Genomic DNA, 11,589 nt, shown 5'->3' with positions numbered 1-11,589 from the left:
TGTTGAAGTCATCCAGGAGGCGGGTCTGTGATGGATCAGACTCGGGGGATGAAAGGACCAAGAAAGAAAATAGGGAGGAGATTGGCCAGTGAAGTCAGTCTGTGGATTGACCAAGTGCCTGGCCAACGGGCGAGATTCCTGTTTGAAACCCGTCGCTAGGCTGGGAGTCGACAGACGGAACGCCCAGTGTTTGCTAGGGAACAGCAAGCAACAACTTAAAGCTGTGTGTGTGTGTGAGAGAGAGAGAGGGACAGCTCTTGCAACTTCAACACATCAGCAGCAACCACAAAGTCTTCTCCTCCACGAGTTACATTCTAGGAAACAGCAGCTATCCAGAAAGTTATCTCTTCTCTCCGCCTTGACAATTTTGCTTGTTAGAATTCAAAAACAAACATTATTGCACTGTTTCCCCCTCCCTCTTCTTATCGATGGCGTCTCAACAATCTCGAATTCAAACCTACCTGGAGAAGAACAAGATCGGTTCCCTGTTCGAGGTGAGGCTGTTTTCTAATCAAAATCTGAACGTGGCACATGGGAGAGCGGGCAGCCGCTGGAGTTTACCCTCGGTGTCATGTGTGAAAGGGTAACCAAACAGCTGAAACCACTGACTATTAATGTAGCGAGTTCCCGAGGGAGTCCTCGATGGGAAATAGTTGATCTGTTGAAATGGGTTGTAATGTCTCGCAAGGTGTCTTTTTTGGGGACACCTGAAGAGGGTATTCTGTTGTCTGAAGTGTTGTTACTCGGGGAACCAGGTGTTGGAAACGGTTCTTTTGCACGTTGTGACATTAGCTCATGGTTCATAAATTGTACAGAGGTTCCGTTTTTTTTGTTGTTGCTTTCTCTCTCTTTCCCCCCACCCGCCGAGGCTGTCACATTAAACTTCCTAAAGCTACCTTATGTCCAAATCGCTGTCACAAGTCCAGGCGTCAATGGACTGTTTTGTTAGTGTTTGGGTGGAGGACCCGGTGTTGGACTGGGGTGGACAAAGTTTAAAATTCACAACAAAGCCCGGTGATGTGTAAGTTTACATGTTGTTAGAGTTAGACACCTCCGTAAGACTGAAACTGGACTTGTGAGTGAACCGATGGGATCTCCTGCCTGTCATTATATCTGCAATGGTGCTACTCTCTCGCTAGCTTTTTGACTCTTGTGGTTTCCATTTCTGGCTTTTAAAAAAAAACCCAATTTATTTTGGTTACAAATTGTTTTCAATGTGTTTAGAGTCACGCTCCTGGAGCGAGTGGGACTTGAACCTGGACCAGAGGTATGGACACTAACCTTGCCCTACAAGTGCTGTTCATTTTTGTTTGAGACTAACAGGAAATGTATTTACCTGAAGCCAACATCAGTGCAGGAAGCATCCCCCTAGTGAAGGAGGATAGGCTTTGGTTGCGTGTTCGCACGTGTTTCAGCAGCACGACTCTGAGCTGGTACCATCTACACTGTGACCCTTAAAGGGACACCGCTTTGCTGATTTGTTTCCTTCGGTTCGCATGTACACAACCTGCCGGGGTGGACTGTTCTCCAAAGCTGGGTTGTCATCCTGATGAAATGGAGACCTTTCATTTTGCGCTAAAGATTTGCCAAAAGCTGCTTAATTGAAACGATGCCCTTTAATCTCCATGAATCCTCCTGTATTCCAGAGTATTTTCAGAGTCAGCAGACAGCCGCGACAAAATTGCAGCACAGTGTGAACATGCTGTTTTAATAATTAAATGTGCAGGTATGGCCACTTTGCAGAGGCGATACAGCCGAACTGCTGTTTTAAATATTGGATGGTGACTTTTTCCTCCTTCGCTTCTGTTTTTCCTTTTAAAGGCTTTAACAATAGCTGGATGTTACTCAAGACCTTCCTTTTTAGCTGTGTTTTATCGTAGAATCCCTCCAATGCAGGCCACTCGGTCCATACACTCTCCCAAGAGTATCCCACCCAGAACCCTGCCATTTCCCCTGCACACTGTAGGCAGTTTAGTGTGGTTGGTCTATCCCAGCTCGCACAATCTTTGGACTGTGGGAGGAAACCCACACAGACAGAACGTGCAAACTCTACACAGACAGTCAGCCGAGGTTGGAATCGAACCTGGGTCCCTGCTGCTGTGAGGTAACAGTGCTAACCACTGAGCCAGTGTGGTTCAATGGAATGAAACCAAAAATGTGGGAGTTAAGAGGCTGAAATTTTTAATTGACTAATTTTCAGTTTTTATAGCTTAATAAATTTGAATAGCAATTTTAACTTTTGGGTGTCGAACAATTGCGCATTTTTGGAAATGATGGCAATGTTATCAATATTATAAAATGGCATGCAATTAGTAGTAAAGAGAGTACAAGAAAAATGTAGAAATTTTGCAATCTGGTAAAGATTGAAATATGCTTTTCTTGCTCATGAATCAATGATCATTTTTTTTTTGTCTGCAGCAGTGTTCTGCGCTTTATTCTGGTGTGCCTTCTACAATGATAGGGTCACTGGTGAATAGCTGAAAAATGTGTTGCTGGAAAAGCGCAGTAGGTCAGGCAGCATCTAAGGAGCAGGAGAATCGACGTTTCGGGCATAAGCCCTTCAGGAATGAGGAAGGTGTGCAGAGCAGGCTAAGATAGGAGGGACTTGGGGGAGGGGGGTTGGGAATGCGATAGGAAGGAGGTTAAGGTGAGGGTGATAGGCCGGAGAGGGGGTGGGGGCGGAGAGGTCAGGAAGAAGATTGCAGGTTAGGAAGGTGGTGCTGAGTTCGAGGGTTGGGACTGAGATGAGGTGGGGGGAGGGGAAATGAGGAAGCTGGAGAAATCTGCATTCATCCCTTGTGGTTGGAGGGTTCCTAGGCGGAAGATGAGGCGCTCTTCCTCCAGACGTCGTGTTTCCATGGTCTGGCGATGGAGGACTCCAAGGACCTGCATGTCCTTGGTGGAGTGGGAAGGGGAGTTAAAGTGTTCAGCCACAAGGCGGTTGGGTTGGTTGGTCCGGATGTCCCAGAGGTGTTCTCTGAAACGTTCCCAAGTAGGTGGCCTGTGTCCCCAATGTAGAGGAGGCCACATCGGGTGCAGCGGATGCAGTAAATGATGTGTGTGGAGGTGCAGGTGAATTTGTGATGGATATGGAAGGATCCCTTGGGGCCTTGGAGGGAAGTAAGGGGGGAGGGGTGGGCGCAAGTTTTGCATTTCTTGTGGTTGCAGAGGAAGGTCCCGGGAGTCGAGTTTGGGTTGGTGGGGGGTGTGGACCTGACGAGGGAGTCACTGAGGGAGCAGTCTTTCCGGAATGGTGATAGGGGAGGGGAGGGGAGGGAAATATATCCTTGGTGGTGGGGTCTGTCTAGAGGTGGCAGAAATGACGAAGGATGATACGATGTATCTGGAGGTTGGTGGGTGGTAGGTGAGGACCAGTGGGGTTCTGTCCTGGCCTCCTCCATCGCCAGACCATGTCAACACGATGCCTGGAGGAGGAGCGCCTCATCTTCCGCCTAGGAACCTGCCAACCACAAGGGATGAACTCAGATTTCTCCAGCTTCCTCATTTCCCCTCCCCCCACCTTATCTCAGTCCCAACCCTCGAACTCAGCACCGCTTTTGTGACCCGCAATCTTCTTCCTGACCTCTCTGCCCCACCCCCTCTCCAGCCTATCATCCTCACCTTAACCTCCTTCCACCTATCGCATTCCAACGCCCCTCCCCCAAGTCCCTCCTCCCTACCTTTTATCTTAGCCTGCTTGGCACACCCTCCTCATTCCTGAAGAAGGGCTTATGCCCAAAACGTTGATTCTCCTGCTCCTTGGATGCTGCCTGACCCGCTGCACTTTTCCAGAAACACATTTTTCAGCTCTGATCGCCAGCATCTGCGGTCCTCACTTTTTCCTAGTCACTGGTGAATAACCTACCCACACACACACTTTATCACAGTCAATCATAGTTGCAATAAAAATGAACTTCAGTCAATGTGCAATTGCCTATTGTGTCAAAGTAGTGTTGTCTATCGTGTTGGAGGAAAAACCAGTAAAATTAGTAAACACTGTATACTGGTCCAATTTGTCTTGCTTGCCTCCAAATGGAAGTCCCTGTACATTCATTTTACGTTTTACTGGTTTTCCCTCTGTCCATCACCATGATGAATATGCTTGCAATGTTGAAAATATCCATTCAGAATTGTACAAATTTCGAGTTTTAAAGCAGCGAAGAAGAGGTTTTTTTTGCAGAGTATTGAATGCAATTGTTTAACTTATTTCACAAGATGTTATCTTGTTATATTTCTAGTTAATTTAAAGTAAAGCTAATGTATTTGTGTTTATCAAATGTAATATTATGAATGATAAACCAGATCAATGCAGATGGATATCACTAAGAACTAAGTGCTGAAGATCTGAAATAAAAACAGAAATTAGTGGAGAAACTCAGGTCTGGCAGAAGAAGTTACCATTTTGTATTCGGTGATCATTCCTCAGAATGTTCTGAAGAAGGGTCAGTGGACTCAAAACATTAACTCTGTTTCTCTATCTGCAGACCTGCTGAGTATCTCCAGTATGTTCTCTAACATGCTTATTTGAGAATTTTTTTATATTGTGTCGCAGACCACTTTACAACCAATAACTTGCCCCTGAATGCAGCATTAGTTTTTATAGGCAAATAAAACAGCTAATTTGGAAACTGTAATTGACCAGAAAATAAATATGTTTTAGTTGAGGACTGCTGATCCCGAAAGGTCTCTGCTCAAATAAAGTTCTGTTCAAATCACAGTACAGTATAGAAAATATATCTATCTTTCAAAACTGCTTCGAAGACTGAAGAATACGTTGAGTCAAGGTCTCGCAAGATATGTTCATATATATTGTGGCAAAAACCTGTTTCATAATTTCATTTTAGCAATTAAACTTTTAAAATGTAGACATTTGGAGGCATTTAATTGAAAAGCTGATGGGCAACTCTAAATGCTGTTCAAACAAGCTTGGAATTAATTACGCTTCAAGAAAAAAATTTGAACTTTCTGTAAAATAGTAATTTGATTCCTTGTAGTCACGTCCCTTGGTACAGTGAAAAGCTTTGTTATGTGAGCAGTACAGACAAATCAATAGTGAGGACATGCTAGATCATAAAGAGTGAGTCACCTTAGGTAACTATCCGTGTGGAGTTTGCACATTCTTCCTGTGTCTGTGTGGGTTTCCTCCGGGTGCTCCGGTTTCCTCCCACGGTCCAAAGATGTGCAGGTTAGGTGGATTGGCCACGCTAAATTACCCATAGTGCTCATGAATGTGTAGGTTAGGTGCATTAGTCAGGGGTAAATGTAGAGTAATAGGGTAGGGGGAATGGTAGGAGAAAGTGAGGACTGCAGGTGCTGGAGTACCAGAGTTGAAAAATATGGTGTTGGAAAAACACAGCAGGCCAGGCAGCATCCGAGGAACAGGAGAATCGATGTTTCGGGCATAAGCCCTTCTTCTTCTTGCTGTGGAAATGGAATCCGTGGATAGGAGGTTGGCTTCTGTGATGGTCTGGGCTGTGCACACAACCTTCTGTAGTTTTGCGTGGTCCTGGGCAGAGCAGTTGCTGTTAAGACCACATGTGTAAACGCTTATGGAAACCGTGGGTTTTTACTTAATTTTAAACAGCTTGAATGGGTGTAGCCAGCTCTTTCAGATCAGGATTTTTGGTCTTGATTTTTCAGTAACATCAGAAGCTATTGGGGTCTCAACAGAGTTGGAAGCTTCTTAAATGTCTCCTAGCTTGTTATACACTCTCTCTGATTTTTTTTTGTGATTCTTTTTTCCCTCCTGGATTGGAGAACTGCAAATGAGAATCTGTGTCTAAATTTACTTTTATTTTTGCACGGGGGTGTGTTTATGGGATGTTACTGACTTGGAACAGTGGATTAGTAATTGGTACTATTGCTATTCTGTTAAGTTTTCCAATAGAGTTAAATTGTGCTAAACTCCTCTTTCTCTGATTGTATTTTAACTACAGTGTTTAAGTAAATCCCACTTTATTTGTTGAGTAATTTGACCAGTCGCGTTGTATCTGGGACATGCACTTCACCTCCTTGCCTTTCAAAAAAAATGTTAGGGTCTAAGCTAAAAAAAAATGTATTTGCAGCTTCAGACGAGAGGGTAGCCTCCAGCTCAGAGTTGGGAGAGCCAAAGAAAATAAATGCTAGTCAGGCCTGTGTTTCAAGTGGAGAAAATACTATTTTTATATCAAAATGGAAAGGATCTGAGGAAGGGTCACTGGACCTGAATCGGTAACTGATTTCTCTCCACAGACACTGCCAGGCATGCTAAGCTTTTCCAGCAACTTCTGTTTTTGTGTAAAATATTTCTTTTGTCAGCCACTGCGCACTTCCAGTAAGATGGCAGCTGAGCAGGATGTTCCAGACGGAACTCCTCCACTCCACTCCACTCCCCACCCCCTGTTCTTTTCCTTCCTTCTTTTATTTCCCTCCCTCTCTCCTCCCTTCTTTCCCCTCTCTCAGCCTCAGACTCTCAGCCCCATTCTCCGAAGTGGATCAGCAGAGACACTAGTGACCAGTGGCCTAGTGTGGGTAATGGCCTGGAGTGGAGCATGGTGGCAGCCAGTGGTCAGACCACATGGAGCCCCCTGTATTGGTCTGCTGCAGAGAGCCCTTGGAGAGAGAATATTTAACTATTTGTTTTTTTTCTGACCTATGGTCATACTGTGTATAGCTGTGACATTTTTCTTTAATAGAGTCATAGAGAGCTACAGGCCCTTTGACAGAAATTGATCCATACTGACCAACCTCTAACTAAGAATTGTAGGTAGGTACCTTTGTACCTAGGATAAATGGCAACTTATAAACTTTTCACTGGACTTCTTTAAGTATATGTGGCAATAAAATTCATTCAATTCAATAAATGCAAGTGAGGTTTGAGCAGGGTTTGGAATTTGAGGGGAAAGGAAGTCAATAGACTTCATCTAGCTTGGAGCTAAAGGTGGAAATGCACAATACTCCTCACAGGGTCTTCTGACAGAAAGCACTTGGAGTTAGCTCAGGGAGTTGTGGAAAAGCATTAGGTAACTACTAGTAACATGAGCAAGTAGCTGAGGTCTAGAAGCCACAGGGGGCACAATGGCTCAGTGGTTAGCACTGCTGCCTCACAGTGCTGGGGACATGGGTTCAATCTGGTGACTGTGCAAACCCCACGCAGACATTCTCCCCATGTCTGTGCAGGTTTCCTCTGGGTGCTCCAGTTTACTCCCGCAATCCAATGATGTAGAAACTAGGTGGATTGGCAATGTTAAATTTTCTATTGTGCCATGGATGTGTAGGTTAGATAGGACATGCAGGGTTAGAGAAATAGGCTAGTGGTTGAGTCTGGGTGGGATATTCTTTGGAGAGTTGGTGTAGACTAATTGGGTTGAAAGGCCTGTTTCCACACTGTGGGGATTTTATCTATCTAATAGATTGATGACTGCTTAATTAAATTGATAATGGAAGGACACACACATAGGATCTTATCTCAGTGAATGATTTGCACTGTGTCACAGTGCTCCAGTGATTTCCCCAAGACTCTGGCTTGTTTGGGTCGTCCCTAAAGAATTTAAGGAACCTTCAAGGTTTTGCTGGGTAAGGGGATACTTGGGGAGGGATTGTGGAAGTCACAAACAGAATTGTGTTTATTGCACACTTAGGGAGTTCAAAACTAGGGGGCACATTGAGGAGAAAGTTTTAATAAAGGGCATGAGGTGCAATTTCTTTTATACAGTGGTTCATGTGTGGAATGAGCGACCAGAGGCAGTGGTGGATACAGGTACAGTTACAATGTCTAAAAGACATTTGGACAAATACATGAATAGGAAAGGATTGGACGGATGTGGGACTAGTTTAGTTTGGGAACATGGTTGTTGTGGATAATTGGACTGAAGGGTCTGTTTGCATCCTGTATGACTCTATGACAATATAGAATGAATTAGGACTACTGGATCAATTTCATTCTAAAACAAAACTTCAGATGAAAGCATACCAATCAAATGGTAATGCAGAACTTAACAAATTATTTAAACTGCTTGAAGCCAAATAGTAAGTGTTCGGAAGGCCATATTTCCAGCTCAGTGGTGAATGAATATTTCTGCATTGACATGGATATTGATTCCAGACTCGAGAACTTGTGGGTATAAAACATACCCCTCAAAACCTTTGTTTTCTTTTGAAGTGAAGATTACGGTGCCTGTAACTTTTAAAAATGTAGTTAAAAATTTAGTGTCCAACAGAAAGAACAACAAACCTTCATGTTTTGTGTATTTTACTGTAACAAACCAACTTAAATCAACATCAAGTAAACATTACTTCTGTAGGCAACCAATACACTGAACTGAAGGAAAGTTTAATATAACTTAATATAACAAAACAACCCACACAATTTTTACATTGTACCACACTCTTGTCAACTTGTAGTCTTAATATCTGACTTCTCCCAACTTTAACAAGATCCCTTCCTCCTCCTTCAGCAAGGTGAGTCTTCCAGTTTTCATTTAAACCAAGTATTCTTCACTCAAACTTTTTAGTAAATTCAAATAGACTCCCCCATTGTAAGGATCTGTCTAGATTCTGTAGCCTTTTTCTCAAGGAAAGGTTCCATCCCTCTGATCCTATCATTTGGTGATTCACCAATAAACGGTTGTTATTTTGGTCTGGCAAAGGAGAATCTGTTGTTGTTTGAACACTGTGCGTCTGCAGCAATGAGGAGAAGCTGCCTTTTCTGTTTTGTGTCCAGATGTTGAGACTCCCTGTTGTTTAGCTCAACTTTCAATTTGAGCTTCTCTCCATCATCAACACACATGATCTTTATCTCAGTAACCAGTTAGTTGAAGGTACATCCCTCTTTCCATTCCTCCACTTTTACCTGAAAGTAAACTGTTTAAGCTTAAACTTTAACAATGCACAGCTTTATAAGATAGTTATGAATGGAACATGAACCTGGCTTCCCTTGGATTTAAAACTTTGTCACTGACATGTCATGATTTTGCCTTCAGGCTCTCCCCTGACAGATCACTCAATGGAGTTAATGACTGTCCCCTGTTTTCCGATAAACTATTTTACTTTCTCGAAGATTGTCTGGACCTCTCTAAACTGATGCTTTTACGAGGAAAGGCAATTCTTTATCCGACCCGTTTCTCCCTGTTAGTACATAAGCTTAACATCTTACATACTTTTAATCTACAGCAGCCTCACTTCTGCCATAACCACAATTTTTTTTTGTGAGCTGGAAAATATACCATTTCATGGCTGCAATTTTGGCTGCACTTATCCTGAAGGCATTCAACTGGATCTGACAGTTGTCAGCTGTAGTGGAAAATACAGGATAAAGCATTTAACAATAGAATTAGTCGATAATTTAGGGGACCCAGTGGTATTATTGCTGGACTATTAATCCAGACACCTGAGTAAATGTTCTGGGGGCCTGTGTTTGAATCTGAGATGGTGAAGTTTCAATTCAAAATAAATCTGGAATTAAATATCTAATGGTGACTGTGAATCCACGGTTGATTGGGAACCAGATGGCGTTTTCCGACAAAGTCCTCCAGGGAAGAAAATCTGCCATCCTTACCTGAGCTGGTTTACATGTTTACTCCAGACCCAAAGCAATGTCTGAACTGTCTTCTGGGCAATTAGGAATGGGTAATCAATGCTGGCCCAGCCAGCAATGCCCACATCCCATAAACAAACAAAAAATGCAGAGCGATGCCAACAAGATGGGTCTAATTCCGGCACTCAATGAGCTCACCAAAAACACTTTGTTCTCTTGACCTGGCCCCTTAGCTGAGGTGCAGTGGTCTTCAGGTTAAACTCCATCCCTTTCTAATGGGAAAGCAGCCTCTAGTCCCCTCTGTGACTGCAGAAGAAAAATGAAAGTCACCAATCAAGAAACAGCCACTACAATCTCTTCCTGATCTCTGGTTTTGAGCTAACTTATAGCTGTTGCAAAACTGAAACATTTATCATCAATATGAGGGATACCAGTGCTAAGAAGTCGCATACCCTCGGGAGTCATAAAATAGAGATACTTACGACCTGTATTAATCTTTCAGAGATCATCAAGTCTTTCTGAACTTGATGCAATTTTGTGTTAGAGATTTAGTCCCAATGGGAACTGAATGGTACTGCTCAGTCATTTCAATGTAAAAAATATCTTAGTGTCAGCAAAATCCTTCTGAGGAAGTTAATGTAGGTGGAACTTTGAATATGGAACATTAAACTCACTCACTATAATTAAGAAATTTTACTTGCATTATGTAATGCTTTGTACCTTATGAAGGAGGGCAGCATTTTACGGAAGGGGGATTGAATGCTCTGCTGATGGAAGCATTGTTACGAGATGCATCTTTGGTGATTGTTATAGCGTCACTGGGTTTAATTGCTGAATCCAAAACGTTAGCCCTCCCCTGGGGTGGATCCCTGCGTTGGAGAGCTGTCTGCGTTGGATTACTCTCTGCTTGGTATCAACTGCAGCAGTGACTAAGACTAGGACAAAGAGAACCTTCAATTCAGAATCCTGGACTCCAGGACCAAGTAAATATGGGGGGGAGTGCATGGGAAGGAGTAGGTGTGGCATTGTGGAGAGGAAGTCTGGGAGTTGGCTGATGGCAATGTGGGGGAACATCAGGAGGGGGCAGGCCTTTGAGAAAAGCACCTGACGTGGAAAGTGGACTTTGTTTGGGGAGGGTATCCATCATTCCTGCCAAAACAGGGTGAATTGTTCAGATTTTCCACCCCCACCCCCTCACCCCCCCACCTCCTCAACCCCATCCTCTGCACCTCTTGAGGCTGGGTGGCTCCAAAGGGAAGTGAGAATGTCAACTGGGGTGAATGTGGGTGGTCCCATGTTAGTCCTTGCTGAGACTTTGTTAAGTTGCAGTCAGGTCAGGGCTCGGTAGGAGAGTTGTGAGTGTGCTACCCAAAAACCTTATGGACTGTGCCCTGGACTACATATGACAAACCTTGCCAAGTGTGATGGTGTACCATTAGCCTTGGTCACGTGTTTTACAAGGTCTTGTTTTCAAACTCCTGCAGCTAACACATAAATCCCACTTCATCATGGAGTTTATTAGTTCTACTCCATGTTTTTTGGGCTTGTTTTGAACCTCCTATTGTCAAACTTCATAAAGGAGATCTGACGAAAGTAGCCTACTTAGATATCCAGACTGCTTCTGATTCAGCCCAATGGGAAGCTGGCTAGAAATACCAGTGTCAGGGATTAATGATTGGTTGATAGAGAATAGGAATAAATAATCCTTTCTGACATTGGCAGTATGTGACCAGTGGGGCACTGTGAGGATCTAGACTTAGGCTCCTGATGGTCACAAAAAAAGTCATTGATTTCAAGACGCAGATCAATACAATATTTCTGAAGCTCTGGATGATGTAAGATTAAGTGCAGAATGTGTGTCATGAGAAAAATGTTAACTGACTACAAGAATATTTGAAAAACGCATGACAGCTGGAATACAGAGTGGAAAAATGTTGAGGTTATTCACCTTGGTCTGTGGAAGAGAAGGGCCGCGTGCTGCTTTAAATGGTAAGAGGTTAGAAAATGCAGATGGACAAAGGATCCTCCACATCCTTATTGAAGGCTAACATTCAGGCACTGCAAGCCAATGGGAA

General features: G+C 43.5%; 1 protein-coding gene across 1 annotated transcript in view; it reads left to right on the top strand.

The window, feature by feature from the left end:
- The first annotated feature begins 93 nt into the window (after positions 1-93).
- The window catches only part of c5h8orf34 (chromosome 5 C8orf34 homolog), a 364,200-nt gene continuing 352,704 nt past the window's right edge, over positions 94-11,589 (top strand). The window contains exon 1 of the mRNA XM_072571481.1: positions 94-494. Coding sequence (XP_072427582.1) covers positions 429-494 — 66 coding nt within the window. The 5' untranslated portion in view covers positions 94-428. The remainder of the gene's footprint in view (positions 495-11,589) is intronic.

This window comes from Chiloscyllium punctatum, chromosome 5 (genome assembly GCF_047496795.1).
Source record: "Chiloscyllium punctatum isolate Juve2018m chromosome 5, sChiPun1.3, whole genome shotgun sequence".
Classification (NCBI taxonomy): Eukaryota; Metazoa; Chordata; class Chondrichthyes; order Orectolobiformes; family Hemiscylliidae; genus Chiloscyllium; species Chiloscyllium punctatum.
Note: the sequence above shows the minus strand (reverse complement) of the source record. Positions and strands in the feature narration are given on the sequence as shown.